The sequence below is a fragment of the Manis pentadactyla genome, chromosome 7 (genome assembly GCF_030020395.1).
Source record: "Manis pentadactyla isolate mManPen7 chromosome 7, mManPen7.hap1, whole genome shotgun sequence".
Taxonomy (NCBI): domain Eukaryota; kingdom Metazoa; phylum Chordata; class Mammalia; order Pholidota; family Manidae; genus Manis; species Manis pentadactyla.
Genome location: NC_080025.1, coordinates 39,060,146 through 39,087,594, shown reverse-complemented (window position 1 = coordinate 39,087,594; position 27,449 = coordinate 39,060,146). Strand labels below are relative to the sequence as shown.

The 27,449-nt window shown below is 47.7% G+C and overlaps 2 protein-coding genes across 13 annotated transcripts in view; both read left to right on the top strand.

The window, feature by feature from the left end:
* The window catches only part of NPC1L1 (NPC1 like intracellular cholesterol transporter 1), a 39,205-nt gene extending 23,986 nt beyond the window's left edge, over positions 1 to 15,219 (top strand). Inside the window, exons 11-19 of one of the 3 annotated variants that reach the window (XM_036910276.2) lie at positions 10,453 to 10,643; positions 10,896 to 11,020; positions 11,613 to 11,739; positions 11,854 to 11,909; positions 12,640 to 12,790; positions 12,956 to 13,187; positions 13,297 to 13,410; positions 13,486 to 13,648; positions 15,080 to 15,219. In XM_036910276.2, coding sequence (XP_036766171.2) covers positions 10,453 to 10,643; positions 10,896 to 11,020; positions 11,613 to 11,739; positions 11,854 to 11,909; positions 12,640 to 12,790; positions 12,956 to 13,187; positions 13,297 to 13,410; positions 13,486 to 13,648; positions 15,080 to 15,219 — 1,299 coding nt within the window. Of the gene's footprint in view, positions 1 to 10,452; positions 10,644 to 10,895; positions 11,021 to 11,612; positions 11,740 to 11,853; positions 11,910 to 12,048; positions 12,791 to 12,955; positions 13,188 to 13,296; positions 13,411 to 13,485; positions 13,649 to 15,079 lie in introns of those variants that run through there. The other 2 variants (XM_036910277.2, XM_057505292.1) reach the window with 2 other exon arrangements.
* Positions 15,220 to 18,742: 3,523 nt separating this feature from the next.
* The window catches only part of NUDCD3 (NudC domain containing 3), a 73,586-nt gene continuing 64,879 nt past the window's right edge, over positions 18,743 to 27,449 (top strand). For 6 of the 10 annotated variants that reach the window (XR_008998744.1, XM_036910286.2, XM_057505293.1 and 3 more), the window contains exon 1: positions 18,749 to 19,326. Coding sequence is in view for 9 of the 10 variants with exons in the window: in XM_036910286.2 (XP_036766181.2) it covers positions 19,027 to 19,326 (300 nt within the window). In the remaining variant the exon portion in view is untranslated. Of the gene's footprint in view, positions 19,327 to 27,449 lie in introns of all 10 variants that reach the window. The other 4 variants (XM_057505295.1, XM_036910287.2, XM_036910289.2 and 1 more) reach the window with 3 other exon arrangements.

Here is a 27,449-nt window from a genome sequence, read left to right as displayed (position 1 = left end):
CCTTGAGAGGCCCCTGCCTGTCTGATAAGTGCAGGGACTGTGTGACTTTTCGCTGCTAGAGTCTTGATCTGAGTCACAGGCTTGTTCCGCTTCCCTGGGGCTGCAGACAAGGGAATGCTTAGCTTTGGGATTATTAAGATCTGAGGGTCTTTGCAAAGTATTGAAGAGATGTTGCAGTTTATAAGTAGGAATATTTAGTAACAGTCGGATCCAATTGATATCTCCTAATTTTTGAAAATCATTTAAAGTTTCAAGATGATCTCTCCTTATCTGAATTTTCTGAGGGATTATTGAATTTTCTTGAATTTTATTCCCTAAATAATTCATTGGATATTATATTTGTATTTTATCCGGGGCTATTTATAAGCCCCATTGTTTTAATTCAGCTTCAGTCTCATTGAGAATAGTAGTAGAGATAGATGTTTATGTGGAACTATGAGAATATCATCCATATTATGAATGATATAAACTGAGGGCCATTTTCCACCTATAGGCTGAAGAGTTCTATGCACATAATTTTTACCAAATTGTGGGGTTCTTTAGCATTCCTTGAGGAAGCACTTTCCATTGAAGTCTTTCTAAAGGAGCCTGTAAGTTTAAAGAAGGGACAGTGAAAGCAAACTTTTATGTCCGCCACAGCTAAAGGAATAGTAAAAAAGCAATCTTTAAGATCAATTACGGCCATATTCCAATTTTTAGGAATCATAGAGGGAGAAGGAAGACCTTGCTGTAAAGGTCCCATAAGTTTAATAACTGCGTTGATTTGTCTTAAGTCATGTAAGAGTCTCCAATTTCCTGACTTGTTTTTTATAACAAATACAGAGGAATTCCACAGGCTTGTGGAAAATTCTAATCTAGCTGAAGCTGTTCTTAAACTAATGTAAGGCTGCCAGTTTTTCTTTACTAAGGGGCTATTGATCCACTCAAACAGGAACAGGGATAATGTTTCCCTCTCTGTGAACTTTTAAAAAATCTCATAACATTAGCCCAATCAGTTTGTTTGAGAGTACCTTGCGGCGGAAGCCAATAGCAATGCTTTTTTATACATTTATGAAGTTGAGCAAAATCTTTCTTCGAGGTTTTCACTCCTGATGTTTTTAGGAGGGCACGGAGCAATTTTAAGTAATCCTCCAGTTTTGAAGCTTTAGTTTCGTTGTGGCCCATTATAGTGTCCCTGACGTCTCTGTCCTGTTCCCTACATATGCTTTCCCGGGAATCTTACCGGATTGACGATCTTCAGAGCTTTCCCCGAGCCCTTGAATTGCAAGTGCCGCTGAGTGGAGGTTCTCCGCCCTGAGTTTCGACTGTCTTTCAGGTCCCTGTTCGGGCTCCACTTGTCGGCCTCCTCCCTGTCTCCGACCCGCAGATAGAGGAGGCGACGTGATGAGATATCGAAGACCTTAATAGGCCAGCCAGGGGACTCAAGGCATATCAGCTCAAGAGTGGTGCTGAGAGGGCACCTCTCATATTTATTAGTCACACAAATACATCCAAGGACAGTTGGTGATCTCATGCATACAACCGCTGGCTCGTTGTGTTCTCAGTGCACAACTCCCTCTGCAGCGCTTCACAGCACAGCACAATAGGGGATAACAATGTTGCAGGAACTGGCCTTGGTTAAGACACAACATTCCTTTAAGGAACACATCACATTTCTCAAGGCACACATCACTGATTAGTAGAGAAAAACAGTTGAGTTGTGATGTTTTGAGCCCACAGTCTGGAGTCTCTATTTTGTTCCGGTGGTCAGTGGGTCTGTTTTTGTGCCAGTAGCAAATTGTCTTGATTACTGTGGCTTTGTAGTAGAGCTTGAAGTTGGGGAGCAAGATCCCCCCCCACTTTATTCTTCCTTCTCAGGATTGCTTTGGCTATTTGGGGTCTTTGGTGTTTCCATATGAATTTTTGAACTATTTGTTCCAGTTCATTGAAGAATGCTGTTGGTAATTTGATAGGGATTGCATTGAATCTGTATCTTGCTTTGGGCAGGATGGCCATTTTGACGATATTAATTCTTCCTAGCCAAGAGCATGGGATAAGTTTCCATTTGTTAGTGTCCTCTTTAATTTCTCTTAGAAGTGTCTTGTAGTTTTCAGGGTATAGGTCTTTCACTCTGGTTAGGTTTATTCCTAGGTATTTTATTCTTTTTGATGCAATTGTGAATGGAATTGTTTTCCTGAATTCTCTTTCTGTTAGTTCATTGTTAGTGTATAGGAAAGCCACAGATTTCTGTGTATTAATTTTGTATTATGCAACTTTGCTGAATGCAGATATTAGTTCTAGTAGTTTTGGAGTGGAGTCTTTAGGGTTTTTTATGTACAATATCATGTCATCTGCAAATAGTGACAGTTTGACTTCCTCTTTACCAAACTGGATGCCTTGTATTTCTTTGTTTTGTCTAATTGCCATGCCTAGGACTTCCACTACTGTGTTGAATACCAGTGGAGAGAGTGGGCATCCCTGTCTTGTTCCTGATGTTAGAAGAAAAGCTTTCAGCTTCTCACTGTTAAGTACGATGTTGGCTGTGGGTTTGTCATATATGGCCTTTATTATGTTGAGGTACTTGCCCTCTATACCCATTTTGCTGAGACTTTTTATCATGAATGGATGTTGAATTTTATCAAATGCTTTTTCAGCATCTATGGAGATGATCATGTTGTTTTTGTCCTTATTTTTGTTTATGTGGTGGATGATGTTAATGGATTTTCGAATGTTCTACCATCCTTGCATCCCTGAGATGAATCCCACTTGGTCATGGTGTATGATCCTCTTGATGTAGTTTTGAATTTGGTTTGCTAATATTTTGTTGAGTATTTTTGCATCTATGTTCATCAGGGATATTGTTCTGTAATTTTCTTTATTGGTGGGGTCTTTGCCTGGTTTTGGTATTAGAGTGATGCTGGCTTCATAGAATGCATTTGGGATATTCCCTCCTCTTCTGTTTTTTTGGAAAACTTTAAGGAGAATGGGTATTATGTCTTCTCTGTATGTCTGATAAAATTCCAAGGTAAATCCATCTGGCCCGGGGTTTTGCTCTTGGGTAGTTTTTTGATTACCGCTTCATTTCCATTGCTGATAATGGGTCTGTTTAGATTTTGTGTTTCTTCCTTGGTCAGTCTTGGAAGATTGTATTTTTCTAGGAAGTTGTCCATTTCTTCTAGGTTTTCCAGCTTGTTAGCATATAGGTTTTCATAGTATTCTCTAATAATTCTTTGTATTTCTGTGGGGTCTGTCGTGATTTTTCTTTTCTCATTTCTGATTCTGTTGATGTGTGTTGATTTTCTTTTTATCTTAATAAGTCTGGCTAGGGCTTATTTATTTTGTTTATTTTCTCAAAAACCAGCTCTTGGTTTCTTTGAATTTTTTCTTCTCAATTTTATTTATTTCTTCTCTAATCTTTATTATGTCCCTCCTTCTGCTGACTTTAGGCCTCATTTGTTCTTCTTTTTCCAATTTCAATAATTGTGACTTTAGACTATTCATGTGGGATTGTTCTTCCTTCTTTAAATATGCCTGGATTGCTATATACTCTCCTCTTAGAACTGCTTTTGCTGAGTTCCACAGAAGTTCGGGCTTTGTGTTGTTGTTATTTGTTTCCATACATTGCTTGATCTCAATTTAAATTGGTCATTGATCCATTGATTATTTAGGTGCATGTTGTTAAGCCTCCATGTGTTTGTGAGCCTTTTTGCTTTCTTTGTACAGTTTATTTCTAGTTTTATATCTCTGTGGTCTGAGAAGTTGGTTGGTAGGATTTCAATCTTTTTGAATTTACTGAGGCTCTTTTTGTGGCCTAGTATGTGATCTATTCTGGAAAATGTTCCATGTGCGCTTGAGAAGAATGTGTATCCTGCTGCTTTTGGGTGTAGAGCTCTGTAGATGTCTATTAGGTGCATCTGTTCTAGTGTGTTGTTCAGTGCCTCCGTGTCCTTACTTACTTTCTGTCTGGTGGATCTCTCCTTTGGAGTGAGTGGTGTGTTGAAGTCTCCCAAAATGAATGCATTGCATTCCATTTCCTCCTTTAATTCTGTTAGAATTTGTTTCATATATGTTGGTGCTCCTGTATTGGGTGCACATATATTTATAATGTTTATATCCTCTTGTTGGTTTGACCCCTTTATCATTATGTAATATTCTTCTTTATCTCATTACTTTCTTTGTTTTGAAGTCTATTTTGTCTGATACTAGAACTGCAACACCTGCTTTTTTCTCTCTGTTGTTTGCATGAAATATCTTTTTCCATCCCTTGACTTTTAGTCTGTGTATGTCTTTGGGTTTGAGGTGCATCTCTTATAAGCAGCATATAGATGGCTCTTGCTTTTTCATCCATTCTATTACTCTGTGTCTTTTGATTGGTGCATGCAATCCATTTACCTTTACGGTGATTATTGAAAGATATGTACTTATGCCATTGCAGGCTTTAGATTTGTGGTTACCAAAGGTTCAAGGTTAGCCTCTTTACTAGCTAACTGTCTAACTTAACTTGCTTATTGAGCTATTATAAACACAGTCTGATGATTCTTTATTTCTCTCCCTTCTTATTCCTCCTCCTCCATTCTTTATATGTTGGGTATTTTATTCTGTGCTCTTTTGTGTTTCCTTTAACTGCTTTTGTGTGTAGTTGGTTTATTTTTTGCCTTTAGTTAGTATTTGGTTGGTCTGCTTTCTTTGCTGTGATTTTATTTTCTCTGGTGATATCTGTTTAGCCTTAGGAGTGCTTCCATCTAGAGCAGTCCCTCTAAAATACCCTGTAGAGGTGGTTTGTGGGAGGCAAATTCCCTCAACTTTTGCTTGTCTGGGAATTGTTTAATCCCTCCTTCATATTTAAATGATAATAGTACTGGATACAGTGTTCTTGGTTCAAGGCCCTTCTGTTTCATTGCATTAAATATATCATGCCATTCTCTTCTGGCCTGTAAGGTTTCTGTTGAGAAGTCTGATGATAGCCTGATGGGTTTTCCTTTGTAGGTGACCTTTTACCTCTCTCTAGCTGCCTTTAAAACTCTGTCCTTGACTTGATCTTTGCTATTTTAATTATTATGTGTCTTGGTGTTGTCCTCCTTGGGTCCCTTCTGTTGGGAGTTCTGTGTACTTTCATGGTCTGATTGATTACTTCCTCCCCTAGTTTGGGGAAGTTTTCAGCAATTATTTCTTCAAATACACTTTCTATCACTTTTTATCTCTCTTCTTCTTCTGGTACCCCTATAATGCGGACATTGTTCCTTTTGGATTGGTCACACAGTTCTCTTAATATTGTTTCATTCTTGGAGATCCTTTTATCTCTGTGTCAGCTTCTCTGTGTTCCTGTTCTCTGATTTATGTTGCATTAATGGTCTCTTGCACCTCATCCAATCTGCTCTTAAGTCCTTCCAGAGATTGTTTCATTTCTGTAATCTCCTTCTGGACTTCATCCCTTAGCTCTTGCATATTTCCCTGAATATCCATCAGCATGGTTATGACCTTTAATTTGAATTCTTTTTCAGGAAGATTAGTTAGGTCTATCTCCTTCTCAGGGGTTGACTCTGTGATTTTGGTCTGAGTCAAATTCTTCTCCCTTTTCATGGTGATAGAGGTAATTGTGGGGAGCTGGTGTGTGTGTTGGCTGGGAGAATGCCCCTTCTTGCTGGTTTGTGGCCTTCCTCTCCTGGGAGAACAGCGACCCTGAGTGACTTGTGCTGGGCAGCTGCACACAGACAGGGTGTCTGATTCTTGCCCGGCTGCTGTGGAAGAAGCTCTGCCCGGTTGCTGTGGGCGTGGCCGCTTCCGCTATGGTGGAGTCGCGCCAGAGGGGGAACAGGCGGGAAGCTGTTTATCACCATGAGGGGCCTCCTAGCTGCACTGCCTCCCAGGGGGTTAGGGTGCCCGGAGTTCCCCGGGATTCCCAGTTACTGGGCTGATTGCGCCAGGGCGCTTCCTTCCAGCTGTGAGGCCCTGTTCCTTTAAGATTTTCAAAGGGCACTCACTTTTCTTTTGTCCCAGGGACACCAGCTTTGAGGACCTGCTCACAGGTCTTACTGTCCTGTTTCCCTATATCCAGCACATCATGCACTGTGTGTCTGCGCTCCCAGTGCGGATGGCTAGGGATGGGTATTTAGCAGTCCTGGGCTCCCTCTCCTTCCCCGCTCCGACTCCTCTCCTCCCGCCAGGAGCTGGGGTGACAGGCGCTTGGGTCCCTCTGGGCCGCAGCTTGTATCTTACCCCCTTCACGAGGCGCTGGGTTCTCGCAGGTGTGGATGTAGTCTGGCTGTTATCCTGTGTCTTCTGGTCTCTCTTTTAGGAATAGTTGTATTTGTTGTATTTTCAAATATAGATATGGTTTTGGGAGGAGATTTCCACTGCTCTACTCTCGCTGCCATCTTGGCTCCACCCCTACTGAGGTTCTTTTTGTAGCCTAGTGTATGATCTACTCTTGAAAATGTTCCTTGTGCACTTGAGAAGAATGTGTATCCTGCTGCGTTTGGCTGTAGAGTTCTGTAGATGTCTATTAGGTCCATCTGTTCTAGTGTGTTGTTCAGTGCCTCTGTGTCCTTACTTATCTTCTGTCTGGTTGATCTGTCCTTCAGAGTGAGTATAGTGTTGAGATCTCCTAGAATGAATGCATTGCATTCTATTTCCCCCCTTTAATTCTGTTAGTATTTGTTTCACATATGTAGGTGATTGTGTGTTGGATGCATAGATATTTATAATAGTTATATCCTCTTGTTGGACTGAGCCCTTTATCATTATGTAATGTCCTTCTATGTCTCTTGTGACTTTCTTTGTTTTGAAGTCTATTTTGTCAGATACAAGTACTGCAACTCCAGCTTTTTTTATTTCTTTTGTTGCATGGAATATCTTTTTCCATCCCTTCACTTTTAGTCTGTGTATGTCTTTGGGTTTAGAGTCTCTTGTAGGCAGCATATAGATGGGTCTTGTTTTTTTATCCATTCAGTGACTCTATGTCTTTTGATTGGTGCATTCAGTCCACTTGCATTTAGGGTGATTATTGATAGGTATGTACTTATTGCTATTGCAGGCTTTAGATTTGTGGTTACCAAAGGTTCAATGTTAATTTCCTTACTATCTAAGAGTCTAACTTAACTCACTTAATATGCTGTTACAAACACAATCTATAGGTTCTTTTCTTTTCTTTTCTTTTTATTGAAGGGTAGTTGACACACAGTATTACATTACATTAGTTTCAGGTGTACAACACAGTGATTCAACATTTATATACATGATAATTCTAGGTACCAGCTATCACCATACCAAGTTGTTACAATATTTTGACTATATTTATAGGTTCTTTTCTTTTTCTCCTCCTTTTTCTTCCTCCTCCATTCTTTATATATTAGGTGTCATAGTCTGTATTCTTTGTCTATCCCTTGATTGACTTTGGGGATAGTTAATTTAATTTTGCATTTGCTTAGTAATTAGCTGTTCTTTTTTCTTTACTGTGGTTTTATTTTGTCTGGTGACAGCTGTCAAACCTTAGGAACACTTCCATCTATAGAAGTCCCTCCAAAATAGACTGTAGAGATGGTTTGTGGGAGGTAAATTCTCTCAGCTTTTGCTTATCTGGAAATTGTTTAATCCCTCCTTCACATTTAAATGATAATGTTGATTCCAGGCCCTTCTGCTTCATTGCATTAAATACATCATGCCACTCCCTTCTGGCCTGTAAGGTTTCTGCTGAGAAGTCTGATGTTAGCCTGATGGGCTTTCTTTGTATGTGATCTTATTTCTCTCTCAGGCTGCTTTTAATAGTCTGTCGTTATCCTTGATCTTTGCCAATATTATTACTATATGTCTTGATGTTGTCTTCCTTGGGTCCCTTGTGTTGGGAGATCTGTGCATCTCCATGGCTTGAGAGACTATCTCCTTCCCCAGATTGGGGAAGTTTTCAGCAATTACCTCATCAAAGACACTTTCTATCCCTTTCTCTCTCTTCTTCTTCTTCTGGTATCCCTATAATGCGAATATTGTTCCATTTGGATTGGTCACACAGTTCTCTCAATATTTTTTCATTCTTAGAGATCTTTTTCTCTCTGTGCCTCAGCTTCTTTGTATTCCTCTTCTCTAGTTTCTATTTCATTTATTGTCTCTTCCACCGTATCCAACCTGCTTTTAATACCCTCCATTGTGCTCTTCAACAATTGGATCTCCGACTGGAATTTATTCCTGAGTTCTTGGATATCTTTCCGTACCGCCATTAGCATATTGATCATTTTTATTTTGAACTCTCCTTCAGGAAGAGTCATAAGGTCCATGTCATTTAAATCTTTCTCTGGAGTTATATTAATTTTATTCTGGACCAGTTTACTTTGGCGTTTCATATTTGTATATGGAGCCCTCTAGTGTCCAGAAGCTCTACTCTCTGGAGCTGCTCAGCCCCTGAAGCAATGTCAGGGGTCGCAGGGGAGTGGCATTGGTGCCTGGAGTTGAGGAAAGAGCTGTTTCCTGCTTCCCGGCTGCTATGTCTGTCTCCACTGCCTGAATCAGTGGGCTGAGCACATAGGTATAAGCTTTTGTCCCAGAGCAGCTGGATATGGATCCCTGCTTTCCACAAGCAGCTGGAATCTCAGTTTCTCCAGGAATTCTGCCTGCAGTAGCTTTCCAACCCTGTAGTCATGGAGTATCGTGAAAGCACCATGAAATGTATGTTTGTGCTCCCAGAGCATATCTCCAGAGCTGCGTATTCAGCTGTCCCAGGCTTCCACTCCCTCCCTGCTCAGTTTCTCTTCCTCCTGCCCAGTGAGCTGGGTTGGGGAAAGGGCTCGGTTCCCGCCCAGCCACAGCTCTCATACGTTACCCTGTTCCGTGAGGTCTGCTCTTTTCTCCATGTATATGTAATCTGGCACAGTCCTCTTTCCTGTTGCTCTCTCAGGATTAGTTGTACCAACTATATTTTCTAATTATATACGATTTTAGGAGAAAGCCTCTGTTTCTCCTCTCACACCATCTTTAATCCCCTTCTATATTTTCTTATTATTTGTGGTTTTGGGGGAGGTTTCTGTCTTACTTCTCATGCCTCCGTCTTTAATCCTCTCCTGTACTTATTCTGTCTTGTTAGCTCTTTAAGCATCTCTAAAACAGTTGTTTTAAAGCCTTTGCCTAATTCACCCAACATCTGGTCTTTCTCAGGGACTGTATCTGTTAATTTTTATTCCTTGGTAAGGGCTACACCTTTCTGACTCTATTGTGATTTTGCTGAGAAGTGAACATTTGATTCTTATCATGTAGTGACTGTAGAGACCAGATTCTCCCCCTTCCTCAGTGTTTGCATTTTTTAAAAAATAATTGTTGCTGGTGACCTTGTCCTGGAGATCAGCCTTCCGCATTAAGTTAAGAGTCTTAGCAGATCATTTCTGAGCCTGTACCTTTCCCTGGGCATGTGTAGCAACTGGCTAAATTCTCCTGTATTTGTGGTTGCTTTTGAATGTCCTAGCAACGTATAAGATGTACAGCTCCAAAAAGGAGAAAAAATAAATCACATTGCTCTTTATATCTCTTGGAAGTCACTTTAGCACCAGGTGGCAGAGATTAGTTGGTCTGACTTTGATCCACACTGCTGAGATCAAGAGCAGCTATCAATGATCAGATCACCGATCCCTGCTTTTTAGGGGATGGGGACCTTATAGCCTTCCCCAGGTCCTGTATGCTGTGTGCAAACTGCTCCTGGAATATGGACATGGCTGCCTGCACCAGACCTGGGGGCTAGTCACCACCATGCTTAGAGGATTGAAACTAACCACTAATGCTAGCCAGGCCTTTCTCTCTCTTCAAGTCCTTAGCAGACCCCAGATTTCCAAATAGTTGCATCAGACAGATTTTGCCTATTGTGTGCAGTTGTGTCCACGTGGGGAGAGGGATTCCTGATGCTCCGTTCTCCATCTTCCCTGATGTCACTCTGAGGTTTTATGTGTTAGAATGGAATAGGCTGTGAAGATGTCTGGCACATGGCCTTGAGGCTGTGCACACAGATGTTTATATGTGCACACACATGTGGACTGTGGTCACAAACCAGCTTGTTAAGACTGTGGCTGTGCCAAACTGGGGATGATAGGACGGGGTAAAAATATGTGTATGTGCATGTTTGTGTGTGTTACAGTGTGTTCATGTAGGGTAGAGTCTGTTACTCTGTGCTTGTACCCACCTGAATGTATTCTGTGCATGTAGTTGTGATTATATCTAGATTTGTGTACTTGGGAGCAAAGACCTTTGTGGGTCCACCTCCGACAGCGTACCCCTTCAATGGAGCTACACATGTGTGAGCACATGCCTCTGTGAGCATGCACCTGTATGAGCGTAAGCCTCCATGAGCCTGTATGTATGTGTGTGTACCTGTGTGCATGTGTGCCTGTGTGTCCCTCTGTGAGAGTGTATATCTCTGAGCATGTCCCTCTGTGAGCATGAGCTGGAGTGAGCCCCTTGGTTATATATGGTCCTGGCCTCACAGATTGTCCTCTGTTCTAGGACTCATACCTGCTTGACTATTTCATCTTTCTGAACCGCTACTTTGAGGTGGGGGCCCCAGTGTACTTTGTCACCACTGGGGGCTACAACTTCTCCAGTGAGATGGGTATGAATGCCATCTGCTCCAGTGCAGGCTGTGACAGCTTCTCTTTAACCCAGAAGATCCAGTATGCCACCGAGTTCCCCGACCAGTGAGTAGCCTGGCCCACCCCTATCTGTGCCCACTGCCCCCCTCCAGTCTCTGATTCTTGCCTCCCTGTCTCCACCCTGTTGCTCCATATGTGCACTCATGCCCCTCCTGAGCTGTGCCATGCTGAGCACAGGGCTGCTCCCGGGGATGGGGAAGGTGTGTCTGGGGAGACCCAGTGTGGGGGCTGGGCCACAGGATGGACCCACTGCCTGCTCACCCAGTCCTGCCCTGACCTCCTCTTGCTGACCCCCAGGTCTTACCTGGCCATTCCTGCCTCCTCCTGGGTGGATGACTTCATTGACTGGCTGACCCCATCCTCCTGCTGCCGCTTATATGCCTTTGGTGCCAATAAAGACCAGTTCTGCCCCTCGACTGTCAGTGAGTATTGGGTCTCCGAGGGCTCACAGCTCAGCATAGCTTGGGGAAACTCAGGCAAGAGAATGGAGAGGACTGTCGAAGCTCCTTTAGCCTCCTCCACCCTCCTGCAGGGTCAGTAGTGCAGACTCCCAGCTGGACCACTGGGTATGCGTGCGCTCATGCACACCCCGACCCCCTGCCCGAGGTGTGCTCATGCTGAGCACAATGGCTGCCCCTGGGTGGGTGAGGGAGCACATGGCTGCTCCCATGGGTGGGAACGGGGAGCACATGGCTATTCCAGGGGGTGGGGATGAGGAGCACATGGCTGCTCCTGGTGGTGGGGGGAATACACACCTGTTCCCAGGGGTTGGGGGGAGCACACGGCTGCTCCTGGGGAGGTGTGGGGGAGCCAGGAGAGAGAGCCGCTGCTGTGAGGGTGGAGCAGGGAGGCTGTTTCTTCCCCACAGGCTGCCCTTCCTTACCGCCTGCAGGTAGAGCACTTAATCTGGGGACAAATCAAATCTCTCTGTGGTGGGGCAGGAGTGATGGGGCTGTGATAAGGACGGTCAGAAGCCGGCAGAGCTGGGCTGCCTAAGGGCTTCTCTGCTTGTAGACTCTGTGGCCTGCCTGAAGAACTGCATGAGCTTCACCTTGGGCCCTGTACGGCCATCAGTGCAGCAGTTCCACAAGTACCTGCCCTGGTTCCTCAACGACCCACCTAACATCAAATGTCCCAAAGGGTAGGCAGGGGGAGCGTCCACTGGGGATCGCAGTGTGAGTGCCGGATGGCAGAGCTGGTGTGGGGCCTCTGGCAGCACAGCCCTCAGCTAAGCCTTGCCTTGGCCTTCCCACAGGGGCCTGGCAGCATACAGCACCTCTGTGAACTTGGGCCCTGACGGCCAGATTTTAGGTAAGCAGAGCCACACCTGGAGGGGTGGACAAGGGCCAGTGCTCCGGGCCTGTGAGCCAAAGGGAGCAGCTCTTAGTCTACCATCATCTCTCCTCCCTCCTTCTTGGGGGGACTTCTAACCACCCTGGTCTGTTCCCAGAGGTCTTGCTGCCCCGCCCCACATCTTTAGACTTCATCCTTAACCATCTGCCCCCCCACCCTGCCATCAAGGTCAGCATGACGTTCATGGAATCTTCCAGGGCTGACACTGCACTTGGGAGCCACACACAGACCTTTCTCTAACACACACAGACCCACGTGGGTGTGGGCGGTGGAAGCTGACAGAGTGAGAGACTTGTCCTCAACCGAAAGCCACCCTGGACCTCAGTTCTGTCAGCCAACTGACAGAACTGTCTCTCTTTTTCTGGTCCTTTCCTGTAGGAATATGCATGTTGGGAAAGCAATTAATTTTAAACCTCCAGCACATGTTTTGAAACCATACAGTGTAGAGTGTGGGCTCACGCCCTAGAGGTGGGGCCAGGACCTGGGTCTCACACAGGTTGGGACCTGCTGCAGTGTGCAGGGCTGGTGCATGACCAAAACTCAAGGTGCCTTGCTCCAAACTTAGTAAGAATTACAAAATGGGCGGCGGCAGAGCCCTGGCCCAGCTGGGTGCAATCCCTCGGGGGGCTGAAGTCCTGAGAGTGGGCTCTGACCTTTGCCCTTCCTCTCTGGGCCCTGGCTGGCCCAGCCTCACGGTTCATGGCGTACCACAAGCCCCTGAAGAACTCGCAGGATTACACGGAGGCTCTGCGAGCAGCTCGTGCGCTGGCAACCAACATCACTGCTCACCTGCGGGAGGTGCCGGGCACTGACCCGGCCTTCAAGGTTTTCCCCTACACGTGAGGCCCTGGGTGGCGGGGCCACAGGGAGGTAGGCTGGGGAGGGCTGTGGGGTGAGGATGGGCTCTGGCCACAGTTGTTCCTGGCAGCTGGCGCCCTGGGCCTTTCTGAGATGGGTGCAGAGGCTGGCAGTCCCGAGTGGTGACAGCTTTCTCCGACCTGCAGGATCACCAACGTGTTTTATGAGCAGTACCTGACTGTGGCCCCTGAAGGCCTCTTTACGCTCAGCCTCTGCCTGGTGCCCACCTTTGCCGTCTGCTACCTCCTCCTGGGCATGGACCTCCACTCTGGCCTCCTCAACCTGCTCTCCATCATCATGATCCTCGTGGACACAGTGGGCTTCATGGCCCTGGGGGGTATCAGCTACAATGCTGTGTCCCTCATCAACCTGGTCACGGTAACCCGCTTATGTGGGGCTCCAGGGCACTGGCCTCATCAGACCCTTAATGTTCCTCCTAGAGTCTGGGTGTCCTGTCCTCTTAGCTGAAGCTCCCCTCTGCCAACAGGCAGTGGGCATTTCTGTGGAGTTCGTGTCTCACATCACCCACTCCTTTGCCATCAGCACCAAGCCCACCCGACTAGAGAGGGCTACAGAGGCCACTGTCTCCATGGGCAGTGCGGTGAGTGGGTGGGCCGCTGCATGCAGCCCTCAGCTGGTGCCCTGTGCCAGCCTGATTCACACCTCTGCCCCCCAGGTGTTTGCTGGTGTGGCCATGACGAACCTGCCTGGCATCCTCGTGCTGGGCCTAGCGAAGGCCCAGCTTATCCAGATCTTCTTCTTCCGCCTGAACCTCCTCATCACTGGGCTGGGCCTGCTTCACGGGTTGGTCTTCCTGCCAGTCATCCTCAGCTACCTGGGTGAGTGCCCAGCCCCTCCCACGTGGCCAGGCCAGGCCTGGTCTGCAGGTGCCTGGTCGCCTCTAGGGTTCACAGCCACAGGCACAGCCCGAGGAGGTGCATGGCTGTCCCAGGTCAGCCCCTGCTCAGACTGAGCACATGTTGCTTCTGGGTTTGGAAGCTGCAGCTTCTCTGTTAACATGTGCAAGCATCTTTCTTTGTCAGGAGATGCATCTCAAACATTCATGCTGCTGAACTCTTAATTGTGACCTTCAAGAAGTATGTCACAGTGAGGTGATGCTTGTGAGCACAGACGAGGACACACAAACATTTCAGAGTAACACTTGTCTCTCTGTCCTTGAGGCACTCTGAAATTTTCTTTTCTATTCCACTATTAATTTTTAAGATGCTGGGGGTAGCCTCAGAATTGACTTCATGAGTCATTAATGGGTGGCGACTTGCTGTTTGGAGTTGTGTGGATCGACCATTACCCCTGCAGCCAGCTCCTGGCTGCGGCACACTGCATTATTTCTGACTCGCTGCTTATGCCTCCAGCACTGTGATAACTGGCCTTGTGCCTCTGACCTCATCCTTCAGTATTTCCTGAGACAAAGTCCAGTGGTTAGCGCACTCTGGAAAGTGGTACCATCAAAGCCTCTCCCAGCAACAGCCCATTGCTGTTTCCTCACTGTTGACACCGAGACCCCAGGATGAGGTGTCGCCTCCTCTCAGGGTGGGCAAGCTGGGAGCAGGTGAATTCTGCTCCCCCCCAATAACAGTGGTAATTGTAGAGAAAATGTTCTGGAAGGGTGTTTGTGCCCAGTGCGTGTACCTGCTCCTTTTCACACCCCTAGGGTGGGTGATTTTTCCATCCACATTTCACAGATGAGGCAACTGAGCCTGTGCCAGGCTGAGCTGGTCTAATGTGTCAGGCTGGAGCCCACGCAGCTCTGGTGCCCCTGCTCATGTCCCCACAGTCTTGTAGGAACTTCCTAACCCTCTTGGAAGAGGGAGTATGTGTGTGTGGTGGTGGGTGGGATGGATGAGGGGACAAGGAGGAGCAGCTTCCCGAGGTTCTGTGTCAGGGAGGGAGAAGGAGCCCACAGGCCTGCCTCCTGTGCATGGCCAGGACCCAGTGCCCTGAGGCCCCTCCCTGCCCTCCGTTTGTCAAGACTGAGGAGCCACGTCCTCAGCAAGGAGGGCGTGTGCTGGATGTTATCATGGGGTGCTCTAGGAAGGAAGAGGGTGGGCAGCGGCTGTGGGGCTGCTGGGCTTCCCTGCAAGAGCAGGTGGGGCCTGTTCTGGGAAGCAGATGGGGGAGGACAGTAGCTGAGCCGGCACTGGTGCCTTTGGGCCGGAGAGGACCTGTGCAGAGCAGTGACGAGGCAGTGGCAGGGCTTGGTCCTTCTGTCTGTACCTCCCCCTGCTGGCTGCACGCCTTTCTTTCTGCAGGGCCCGATGTCAATGCAGCTCTAGTGCTGGAGCAGAAGTGGGAGGCAGAGGAGGTAGCGGTGGTGGCCAGAAGAGCCTCCTGCCCAAAGCACCTGGCCCCCATGAGCTCAGCCAACCACTCACATCAATGGCAGTTTTGAGTACCCTGCTGGGAGCCACCATGCTGGCAGGGCTGGCTCCTGGTCTCACAGTGAGCAGAGGATCTAATGAGTCAAAGGCCCTGTCCAGGCTTAATGGCCTGACTCCAGGGGCCACTCGGGTTTCCCTGTGGGGTGACCCATCCTCCCACTGAGTGCCTGGGGTGGTCCCCAGGGAGTGGCCAAAACAGGCCACCCTCTGGCCAGCAGATGGCACTCATAAGGACACTGGACTGTGAAGGATGTGGCCTGCAATTCATAGCTGTAACTTGTTCCTGATCTGTGTCTTGAACTTGTCATGTGATCTCACATGAGTTTTTAAACTTTAATTCCATATGTGTGTATGTAGACAACATGTGGTGTTATTGCAGTTAAAATGTTTTATAAATACTGTACTTGAAGTACTCTTTGACAACGAGGTTTTTTCACACCACATGCATCTGAGACTCATTCGTGTTGGTAGAGATCTAGTCCAGCCACATGGTTTCATCCATCCCCAGCCAGTGGCAATCAGATTGCTCCCAGTTGTTTTTCTACTACAGGCCTGTAATCACTTATCTGGAATCCCCAAATCCAAAGGCTCTGAAAATCTAATTTATCTTTTTTTCCTTTTTAAGTTTGGGACAAAGCCATTTGGTTGCAAAAACTGACCAAACAGGATGTGTCTGTTTTACTCTATAAATATTATCACTCTTCATCCTGCTCGGTGTGAACAGTCATGTTATTTCATGCATTGAGTGTGATTCTGGGTGGCTGTCCCAGGCCCCAATGGGTTCTTATATCTGAAGTAGTTGTAAACATCAAATAACCTTTCTAAAAAAATGTTCTAAATTCTGAAACTCACCCCACTTATGGAATTTTGGGTGCAGAACCTGGACCTGCATGAACAAGCACATTTGCTTGTCTCCTTGTGTGTGGGAGAGCTGCCTGGAAGCGGTCCGTTGTGGACGTCCTGGGTGCAGATGGTGTGCTCCCTGGAACAGCTGCCCTCTCCATCCCCACTAGCACTGGACGACCATCTCTACCTGTACCAATGTCAGTACCTGCATTTGGGGGCAGGGGATATAATTATGGATGATTATCACTTAAAAAAATTTTTTTAAAAAGAAAACTTCGTTGTATTGTAATTTGACTTACAGAAAAATTGCAAAGATAGTACAGAGTTCCTGCATGCCCCACACCCAGTCGCCCTGTTAGCTTCTTGCATTAGTATGGCACATTCATCAGCATGCAGTGGATGAACCCTTACTGGTGATTATTGCTAACTAATCACACTTTATTCAGATGTCCTTACTTCCTACCTAGTGGCCTTTTCTGTTCCAGGACCCCATCAGGAGAGCACATACTCAGTTATATCTACTTAGGCTCTTCTTGGCTGCGCAGTTTGCCAGACTTTCCTTGTTTGATGACTTTGACAGTTTTGAGGACCCTCTAAAGGGATTTGTCTGGTGTTTTTCTCCTGATTGGACTGGAGTGATGGCCTTTGGGGAGGGACACCAGAGGAGAACACCATTCTCAGCACATCATACCAAGGGTACACGCTACAGCCCCAACTCTTCTCTGCTGATAGTTACCCTACCTGCCTAGCCGAGGTCTTGAAGCATTTCCTCAGTAGTTTCTGTTTCCCCCTTTCCATGCTGTGCTCTTTGAAGGAAGTCACTATGCACAACCCACACTTAAAGAGTAGGGAGTTGTCTTCCACCTCCAGTAGGGCGGAGTATTTACATCAATTATTTGGAATTTTTCTGAACAGGAAGGATAGTCTATTCCCTCCACTTATTTATTTATGTGATATATATATGTGTATCAGTATTGGCTCATGGACATTCATTTTGTACCTTGTGTTCTAATATACTATTACTTTATTGTGTTGCTCAAATTGTCCCAGCTGTGGTCAGGGGGAGCTTTTTGAGTTGGCTCCTGTGTCCCTTTGTCATACTCCCATCATGGCAGATTTTTTCCTATTCTAGCACTTCCTTACTTTCTGGCTCTACAAGACGGTCTGAGCGCACCTTCTAATGCAGTCATGGAACCTGCCATTGCTCCAAGGAGTCCTGGCCCTTCACTGGAAATGGATCAGAAACCAGGGTCTGGGGCTTGATGCACATGTTGCTTTGGGGCCTCTCACCTGAGAGACCAGGGGAATATATGTATGTATACTGACCAAGGTATGCATGCATTTCTATAAGTATCTCTGCATGAACCACCTATACTTATAAGGTAAACACAAGTTTGTGCTGATGCCTTGAGCTTTAATCCATCACCACAAGGATCATTCTAGACTCCTTTGCTTATCTGTAACCTTTATTAATTGTTCGTATGAGTACCTTCAGAAATGATAACCCAAACTGCCAGGTGAAACATTTAGAACAAGGAGTCTGAGTGCAGCAACCTTTCACCTTTGGTCTTCCTGACACCATTCATTCCCAAGTTTCTCAGGTCAGCATCTTTTTCTCCACCCTTCAGTGAGGCTGTCCATAAATTTGTAACAAATTATTTTGAAACATTCAGCATTCCACACTGGTGTTACAAAATCGTACGTGTAAAAGATTCAAAGTGCAGGAGACCAACGGATATGTGACAAGTTGACATTGTATCAAGATATTCTATACTGCAACTAACCTTTAAGAACTTCCACCTGTCGAATTTTGGTGTGATTTCAAACAATGCGCACATGTATTTGAAAAGAGGATTAAGATACTCCTCCCATTCCCGACAGCACCTGTGCAAGGCGGCTTCTTCATTGAGAGCACAGTGCAGCGTAGCGGACGGGGCAGGTTGAGTCCTGCTGGCTTTGATGAAGACGGACGTTAAAGATTTGCAAATATGCAAAACCACTCTTCTCACAAACTTGTTTTGAAGACCATTAGTTCCTTAAAAATGTTAACATGTAATGTGCTTTTTACGGCTCATCAGAAGTAAATACTTCAGAGGTTTTTCAGTTTTAATTTCTAATGTGGTAACTATCGATAAGCATGACATAAACAAGCTCTTCGGCGTCTATAAAAACGGGCCCTAAGAACCAAGAGTCCCAGAACTGCCGCGCGGGACGCCCCTGGTTTCTCGGCTGTCCCGCGGCTCGCCATGGGCTCCGGGCGCGCAGACGCCAGGCACGCCATACCCTGGAAAGCATCCCTTGGTCGGCCGCCAGCCGGCTGCGCCCCCAACCTCACGATTTCTTCCCGTTTGCAGACACCCAGTACCGCGCGCTCCTCACCAGCGTCCCCAGGCCGCGACAGGGTCTGCGGGGAGTCTCCTCGCGCGCTCGGGGCCTTGACCTTTCCACGATTACCCTTGGCCTACGCCGAAGCCGCGTGGATGCCCCGTGTACGCATTTGCGCAGTGCGCCGCATCGCAGGGTCGGGGCGCTCACGGCTCTCCTCCACGCCGTCCCCGCGCGTCCCTGCTGGCCGCTGCACACGAGACAGCTCCCGCAGGCAGCTCGGGCCTGGAGACCACGTGACGGCGCCGGGCCGTGTGCTGCTGCCCGTGACGCGCCCTTTCGCCCGTTTCCAACATGGCCGCCAGGCGTTAGCAGCCTCGCCGTCCTGGGCCTGCTTGCGCCTAGGAGCCACTTCGGGGTTCGCGAGGGCTGCTTAGCGGGGCCGCCCCTGGAAGCCGGCGGGGCGGCGCCCGCAACAAGGCCGCCCTAGCTCAGTCTTGCCCAGCCCGGCCGTGGGGCCGAAAGAACGCGGACCAGAAATTTCGCGGTACGCCTGGAGCGGGGCCGTTACAGCCGTGCTCCGGAAGTGGCGGCGGACCGGCGTCCGGCCCTCCTGCAGTGAGGAGCCTCCCGCGGCCGGCGACGCCATGGATCCCGGCGCGGCCGAGCTGTATGATCAGGCCCTACTGGGTATCCTGCAGCACGCGGGCAACGTCCAGGACTTCTTGCGTGTGCTCTTCGGCTTCCTCTACCGCAAGACCGATTTCTACCGCCTGCTGCGCCACCCGTCCGACCGCATGGGCTTCCCCCCGGGGGCCGCGCAGGCGCTTGTGCTGCAGGTGACGCGCGGCGGGTGGGGACCGGACCCCGGGCTGGGGGCGGCGGGTCCGGGACCCGCGCGAGTTCTCCTCGGCTCCTGGCCTTGGTGCCCCTCGGCGCGGCCACGGGTAAGCCGAGACGCCGGCGGTTTTCGAGTTGCCAGAGGAGGTCCACGGTGCCCGGGGCTGCGGGTCAGAGAAGGAGAACCCTGCGCGCCCCAAAACCACTCTTCTCACAAACTTGTTCTGAAGACCATTAGTTCCTTAAAAATGTTAGCATGTAATGTGCTTTTTACGGCTCAAAAGCTGGATGCGACAGGGAGACTGTTGATGGAGGAGAGTGGCCCGTTCTTTTAATTGCAGCGTTTATTGAGTTTATATTTGAGCATATTTTTGCACATCCCAGGTTACACTTACTGAGTACATAAACTTAACGTGTTCATTCAGTGAAGTTGCCTGGGTACCTTGGAATGTGCTAAACAAGTCTTTCTGAATGTACTTTTAGCTGCTTCAGGCTTTGGAGATGCACTGGTAATGTGGACGGTTGAGTAATGGTCTCTCTCCTGACACTTCCAGTCAGGATACAAAACGGTTACAGAGAGTTAAGCAAGGCCAGTTATATGACAGCAAGTGGAAAGAAAAGGAATAGCTAATGGTGGTCTGGAAATCAAGGTTTTGTGGGGGAGGTGGGACTTCGATGGGATGGAAACCAGGTTTCAGCCAAGTGTTGGACCTGTTCGTAGGAAGCTGAGGAGGTGGCGGGGCTGGTGATCTCTCCATAGTTCTCTAGCACTTTTCCGATTTACAAAGGGCTTTCCTGCTAAAGTTGCAGGCTTGTAGGGTATTACTTCCTCTGTGCATGAAGAAAGAAAAGATTAGGTAAATTAGTTCAACCATTGTGGAAAGCAGTATGGAGGTTCCTCAAAATAGAAATACCATTTGACCCAGGAATTCCACTTATAGGAATTTACCCTAAGAATGCAGGAGCCCAGTTTGAAAAAGACAAATGCACCCCTATGTTTATTGCTGCACTATTTACAATAGCCAAGGTATGGAAGCAACCTAAATGTCCATCAGTAGATTAATGGATAAAGAAGATGTGGTACATATACACAATGGAATATTACTCAGCTATAAGAAAAAAACAGATCCTACCATTTGCAACAACATGGATGGAGCTAGAGGGTATTATGCTCAGTGAAATAAACCAGGCGGAGAAAGACAAGTACCAAATGATTTCACTCATATGTGGAGTATAAGAACAAAGGCAGACTGAAGGAACAAAACAGTAGCAGAATCACAGAACCCAAGAATGGACTAACAGTTACCAAAGGGAAAGGGACTGGGATGGATGGCTGGGAAGGGAGGGATAAGGTGGGGGGGAAGAAAGGGGCCCTTAAGAGTAGCATGTATAATGTGGGGGGGGGGCACGGGGAGGGCTGTGCAACACAGAGAAGACAAGTAGTGATTTTACAACATCTTACTACGTTGATGGACAGTGACTGTGAAAGGGGTATGTGGGGGGGACTTGGTGAAGGGGGAGGCCTAGTAAACATAATGTCCTTCATGTAATTGTAGATTAATGATACCAAAAAAAAAAAAAAAAAGATTAGGGCATTTGAATAACTACCAAACGTGGTTTGGCCAAATGAGGGTGGGGGTGGTACTCAGTGTCTGTGCCTAAGGCTAGTCCTCATCCTTCCAGTGGCCAGGTGCCATCCCAGTGATCAGAGAGCTGACAGTTGGTTTGCAGCAGGCCCTGTGGCAGTTTAATGCTTTCTTGAACGTCCCTGTGAAATAGATAAGTCTCTTTAGATACAGGTGCCAGTGTTGGGTCCGTGCAGTCAACCTCCAAATAACCGGGAGATGTGTGGATGCAAAAGCAAGAGCGTTTATTGGGTACCCAGCATGCTGGTGTCTCACACTCACAGGTGGAGACCCCAAAGTACAAGTTCATTCTTCTTTTATACACAGGAATGGGGTCGTGTGTAGAGCGGGCCGCGCACAGAGTGGGCCGTGCACAGAAAGGGCCTAGATATGACCTGACCTTTACTGCAATTGGTCTCAACTTGTTTACCAACTATTTGGATTGGTTCCTTCTAGATGGAGTGATACTCTTGACTGCCGGGTGGGTGAGTTGTCTACTTTCTATTGGCTGTGAGCATCTGGCCAGCTTTGGTAACTGTATTGGTTAAATTTTTGTAACTCTTGTAACTTCTTCTTGATATGACCTGTCTCTTACAAAATGAAGTCACTTATAAAATGGAGTAGTTTATGTCAAGACTTTGTAGTCAGGACTCCTCATTCCCCCCTTGAGTTTTGTTGTATTTCAAATCTTTGAAGTAACGGAATAGGGTCTTCCTTACTCAAGGGCCTGTACTGAGATCTAAGGACCATGAGTTGGATGGTGGAGATCCGTTTCTGTACAGATTGAGGAGGGCATTGGTAAGGCAGGGGTCACATGTAAGAGCCAGTATCAGAAGTAAGAGGGGACCTGCTACTGCTGATAATAAAGTTGTTAGCCATGGGGACCAACTGAAAAGGCTTTCATACCAATTTTGGGTGGCTGCCCTATTTTACTGCTTGTAAGTTCTGACGTAAGGCTTCTTGGACCCGAAACAAAGCTTGTAGGGAGGAAAGAAACTTTTTATCATTTTGTTTAGCTAACAGATCAGCTCACAAATTGAGAAGGATGGGGGGAGGCCTGCCCAACAGGACTTCAAACGGGGTCATGCCCAATCTATAGGGAGTGTTCCTGACCCTGAACAGAACGAAGGGGAGGAGAGTCACCCAGTCACCGCTAGTTTCTAGGGCTAATTTGGTTAAAGTCTCCTTGATAGTCCGATTCATTCTTTCTGCTTGACCTGAGCTCTGGGGATGATATGTACAATGTAACTTCCAATTAGCCCCCAATATACAACTTAGCCCTTGTGTTACCTGAGAGATGAAAGTTAGTCCATTGTCTGACCCAATAAAAGCGGGAAGGCCATACCTTGGAATAATGTCTTCCAGGAATTTCTTGGCAATTACTACAGCAGTTTCTATTTTGGTTGAAAAGGCTTCTACCCATCCAGAAAAGATATCTACAAATACTAGCAAATACTTGTAACCATATTTTCCTGGTTTGACCTCGGTAAAATCTACTTCCCAATAGGCTCCAGGTCTTGTACCTCTTTCTCAGACCCCCTTTTCGGTGGTTCCTCCCTTCATGTTGACCAACTGGCAAACTTTACACCGAGAGACTACCTGATTGACTAATAATCGGAGGCCATGGACCTGGAGATGGGAGCTCTGGAGCAGTTCTGTCATTTTATGTTCTCCCAGGTGTGTGGCCTGATGAATGTGTGAGACTAGTTAGGCAGCTAGGAGGGAGGGTAGAATATAGTCCCCTCTTGGGTCTCGGTACCATTGTTCATCTTTATGAGCATAATGTGGTGCCCGCTTCTGGATCTCAGACAGGTCTTTCTGAGTGTACTCTGGTACTTCTGGTAAGGTGGGAGTAATAGCAGTTGGTGGGGGGTTTGGCTGCTGCCAGGGCCTTGGGAGCCTCTGCTAGGGCAGCTTCCTTGGTGCCAAGTCTGCTCTATTATTTCCTCGGGCCACTTGCCCTATGCCTTTTTGGTGCCTGGGACAATGTGTGATAGCAATTGCCTGTAGAAGCCAAATGGCCTGTAGCAAGTCTAGGATCTCTTGCTTGTTTTTGATAGTTCTTCCCTCAGCTGTTAATAGTCCTCTTTCTTTGTAAATGGCCCCATGTATGTGGGCTGTGGCATAGGCATACCTGCTGTCAGTATATATGTTTAGCCGCTTACCTTTTGCCAATTGAAGAGCCTTGGTGAGGGCTATCAGTTCTGCTTTCTGAGCTGATGTTCCTGAGGGTAGGGGGATGCCCATACAACTTCTGTCTCTGTAGTCACTGCTGCTCCTGCATATCTTACCCCATCTTTGATGAAGCTGCTTCTGTCCGTGAACCAGGTAGTATCAGGATCCAACAAGGGAACATCTGCCAGATCGGGGCATGTTCCCTGTAGGTGGCTGAGGATCTCCTTGCGCTCATGCGAGGGCGAATCTAGATTTGGATCCGGTAACAGGGTGGCTGGATTCAGTGCTTTGCTAGCAGTAAAGCGGATACAAGGCGGATTAAGAAGCAGAACTTGATAGTGGGTGACACGCGAATTTGACAACCATCGGTCAGGAGGGCATTTTAAGACTCCCTCGATGGCATGGGGTGTTGTGACCCAGCGTCAGCTTATCTGCATCTTTAACAAGATGTGCAGTGGCAGCTATGATGCGGAGGCATAGTGGTCATCTGCTGGCCACTGGGTCTAATTTCTTTGATAGATAAGCCACTGGTCTCACCCAGGGGCCCAGCTTCTGGGTGAAAACTACTTTTGCCACTTCCCTCTGTTCGTCTAACATACAGGTGGAAGGGCTTGGAGACATCTGGAAGGGCTAGGGCTGGGGTCTGCAGGAGAGCCTCTCTGATTTTTGACAAAAGCTTCTTCCATCTCAGGCGTCCACGCAAAGGAAAGTTCCTGTCCTTGGGTGGCCTCATATAAGGGCTTAGCTAGTTCGGCAAAACTAGGAATCCAGAGGTGGCAGAAAGCCACTGTCCGCAAGAACTCTCTGATGGCCCGTCTACAGTCTGGCCTTGGTAGCTGGAAAATAGTCTCTTTTCTGGCCTGGGATAGCCATCGGCGTCCCCCCTTGAGTTTGTATCCCAAGGAGGTGACTTCTTCTAAACAGAGTTGAGGTTTTTTAACAGATGCTCGGTACCCTTGTTTTCCCAGTGTCATAAGTAAATCTTTAGTGACTGCCTGACACTCTGTTTCTGTCCGGGCAGCTATTAATAAATCATCTGCATATTGTAGCAGGCTCACCTCTGGGTGGAAACGCCGGTACTCACTCAGATCTTCATGGAGGGCCTCGTGTAAGATGTTCGGTGAGTTCTTGAATCCCTGAGGCAACCAGGTCCACGTTAGTTGACCATTCAATCCGTCTTCTGGATCTCTCCATTCAAAACCAAACAGTGGTTGACTTGATGCGGCTAGCGGTAAGCTGAAGAAAGCGTCTTTTAGGTCTAGGACGGTGTATACGACCCTGTCAGGTGGCAGAGAGCTCAAAAGTGTATAAGGGTTGGGGACTGTGGGGTGCTTGTCCTCCACCTGTTTATTAATTTCCCGCAAGTCCTGTACTGGACGGAAGTCATTTGTCCCTAGTTTCTTAACAGGCAGTAGAGGGGTGTTCCAAGGCGACTGGCATGGGACTAGAATTCCCGCCTGTTGCAGGCGTTGGGTATGAAGGGCAATGTCCACCTTTGCTTCTTGGGGGATTGGGTACTGCCGCACATGGACAGGGGTGGCAGTGGCCTTTAGTTGGACCACTATCGGTGCCTGTTGCTTTGCCCATCCAATGCCTCCAGTCTCGGCCCATACTTCTGGGATCTCTTTTAGCCACTTATGGAGGAGCTCATAGTTGTCTTTTTTTCTTCTCGGGTTAGTGTAAAGTCTATGTTCATCATTAAGTGATAAGGTAAGAATGCTGACGGGGGCTCTGCCCCGGTTGTTTACGGAAACTGAGTTGCCCTCAGAGTGGATGTGGGCTCCCACCTTGGATAGCAAATCTCTCCCCAGAAGTGGGTAGGGGCACTCAGGGATAACCATGAATGAGTGGGATACCTGTCCCAATTTTACGTCTATGGATCTTCAGGTAGTCCATGAATATCGGTTAGATCCTGTGGCTCCCCGTACCCAGGACTGTTTGGGAGAAAGGGGCCCCATGGGGTTCTTAAGGATTGAATGTTCTCCAGTGTCAACCATAAAAGTCACTGGCTTCCCCCCCACATTCAGGGTTACCCAAGGCTCGGGGAGGGGGGCCAAACCCTGTCCCCCTCAGTCTAAGCCTTCCATCTGGAGGACCTTGGGTTGTTCCCTGGCTTCTCTCTTGGAGCATTCATTTTTCCAGTGGCCTCTCTCTTTGCAGTAGGCACACTGGTCTCTCTGCAGCGGGTTCCGGCCCTTGGGGGAGGCTTTGGGATCTCGAGGGCCCTGTTGTTCAGTCAGCCTTTTTAATTCTCAGTTCTGGGCAGGACCTTCTAATGAATTAGCCAACAAAATCTTAGCCAACCCGCAGGTCTGTTGATCTTCTGGGGTCTCTCGGTTATTGAACACTTTCTCAGCCACTGCCAAAAGTTCGGCTAGCCTTTTTCCCTCAAAACCTTCTAATCTGTGTAACTTCCACCTGATGTCTGGGGCTGATTGATTGACAAAGGCCAAACTTACCACGGACTGCTTTTCAGCAGCTTCTGGGTCCAGGGGAGTGTAGGTCCTGTAGGCTTCCAGCAGTCTCTCAAGGAAAGCTCCAGGAGGTTCTGTGGGCTCCTGTTTCACCTGACTTACTTTAGACAAATTGGTGGGACGGCGTGCCGCCGCCTGGAGACCCCCCCCCATCAGAATCTGGCGGTAGATAGTGAGCCTCTCCTTACTTTTGTCCATATTGAAGTCCCAGTCAGGCCTACTTGAGGGGAATCTGATGTTTATAATATATAAACCCGTGGTTGGTCTCCCATCGACCCCTGGGACTAGTTTCCGGGCTTCAGTCAGGACTCTCTCTCTCTCTTCAGTAGTGAAGAGAACCTGTAAAAGCTGATGGCAGTCATCCCAGGTGGGCTGGTGGGTGAAAAGGACTGAATCCAACAAGTCTATAAGTTTACTGGGTTTCTCAGAGAAGGGGGGGTTCTGCATTTTCCAATTATACAAGTCACTGGTAAAGAAAGGCCAATTAACTAAGAACTGTTGGCCATCGGGGCCCGGTGGGCCCACCACCCGCAAAGGTAGGTCCACTGTGCCTGGGATGTTCTTGGGAGCTCGTTGGTCTCGAGAGTGAGTATGGGGAGGACTAATCAACATGGGTGGGTCCTCCGGGTCAGGTTCCTCTTCCGTAGGTAAAGGCTCAGGAGGATTGGGGAGAGGAGCAGGTCCATACGGCGGTGGGTGGGGAAAGGATCGATCTTCTGAAGAGGGGTCTGGAGGAGGAAGGACAGAATAAAAAGGTGGGGCTGAAGGAACCAAGGGATTGGAATTTGACTTGCGGGGTGCCTTAGAGCTTGGAGCTTTAGAGGAGGCAGTGGCCACGAGGGTCGCCTTTAAAGGCGGAAGAGGGGAGCCAGCCATTTAGGTCGACTTTCCACTAGAGTCTGCCAAGTGGTGATGTAAGGAACCTGGTCGGGGTGCCCAGAACGTCCATATACAAGGTCCTTGACCCTGAAAATTGTGGGGAGGTAAAACGTGCCCTCCTCAGGCCACCCGACTCCACACTTAGGCCATTCGTTCCTGCAAAAGATAGAAAGCTTACCCTTTTTAACAGCAAGACCAAGATTTTTAGCCTGGGTTTGAAAGTCACTGAAGCGAGATATGAAGATAGACAGAGGAGAAGAGGGAGTAGATTGCGACTGGCCCATGCCAAAGAGAAACAAGAAGACAAGACAGACAAATATGAGTATACAAACAGAGAACACAATGTCAGGGCGCCTTTTTCCAAAAAGAAACCAGACGAAGAGGGACAGCCTCTCCCGTAAAAGGGCTCCATCACGCTCTCCAAAAAAAACAGAAACCAGGTGTGGGAGGACGGCCTCTCCCATAAAAGGGTTCCATCAGGGAGCGACCTCCCATCTCCCGCCAGACTGAAAAATAAAGTCCAAAAAACAGAAGTGAGCGAGGGATGTCTCTGTGCTCACCAAGGTGCGGGGAAAAATAGTGCGTCCACCTAGTCCCTGGACCACCAGATCAGGTTCCCGCTGATAAACAGCACAAATACAAGGACACATGGCACATAAACAGGCAATCAAACACTGCAGTCACACTCACACTTACCCGCACGTTCCACACGGTCGCCGGTTATGGGAGCGTGATCCCAGATGAGCCACCAAATGTTGGGTCCGTGCAATCAACCTCCAAATAACCGGGAGACACATGGATGCAAAAGCAAGAGCGTTTATTGGGTAGCCAGCATGCTGGTGTCTCACACTCGCAGGTGGAGACCCCAAAGTACAAGTTCATTCTTCTTTTATACACAGGAATGGGGTCGTGTGCAGAGCGGGCCGTGCACAGAGTGGGCCGTGCACAGAAAGGGCCTAGATATGACCTGACCTTTACTGCAATTGGTCTCAACTTGTTTACCAACTATTTGGATTGGTTCTTTCTAAGTGGAGTGATACTCTTAACTGCCGGGTGAGCGAGTTGTCTACATTCTAT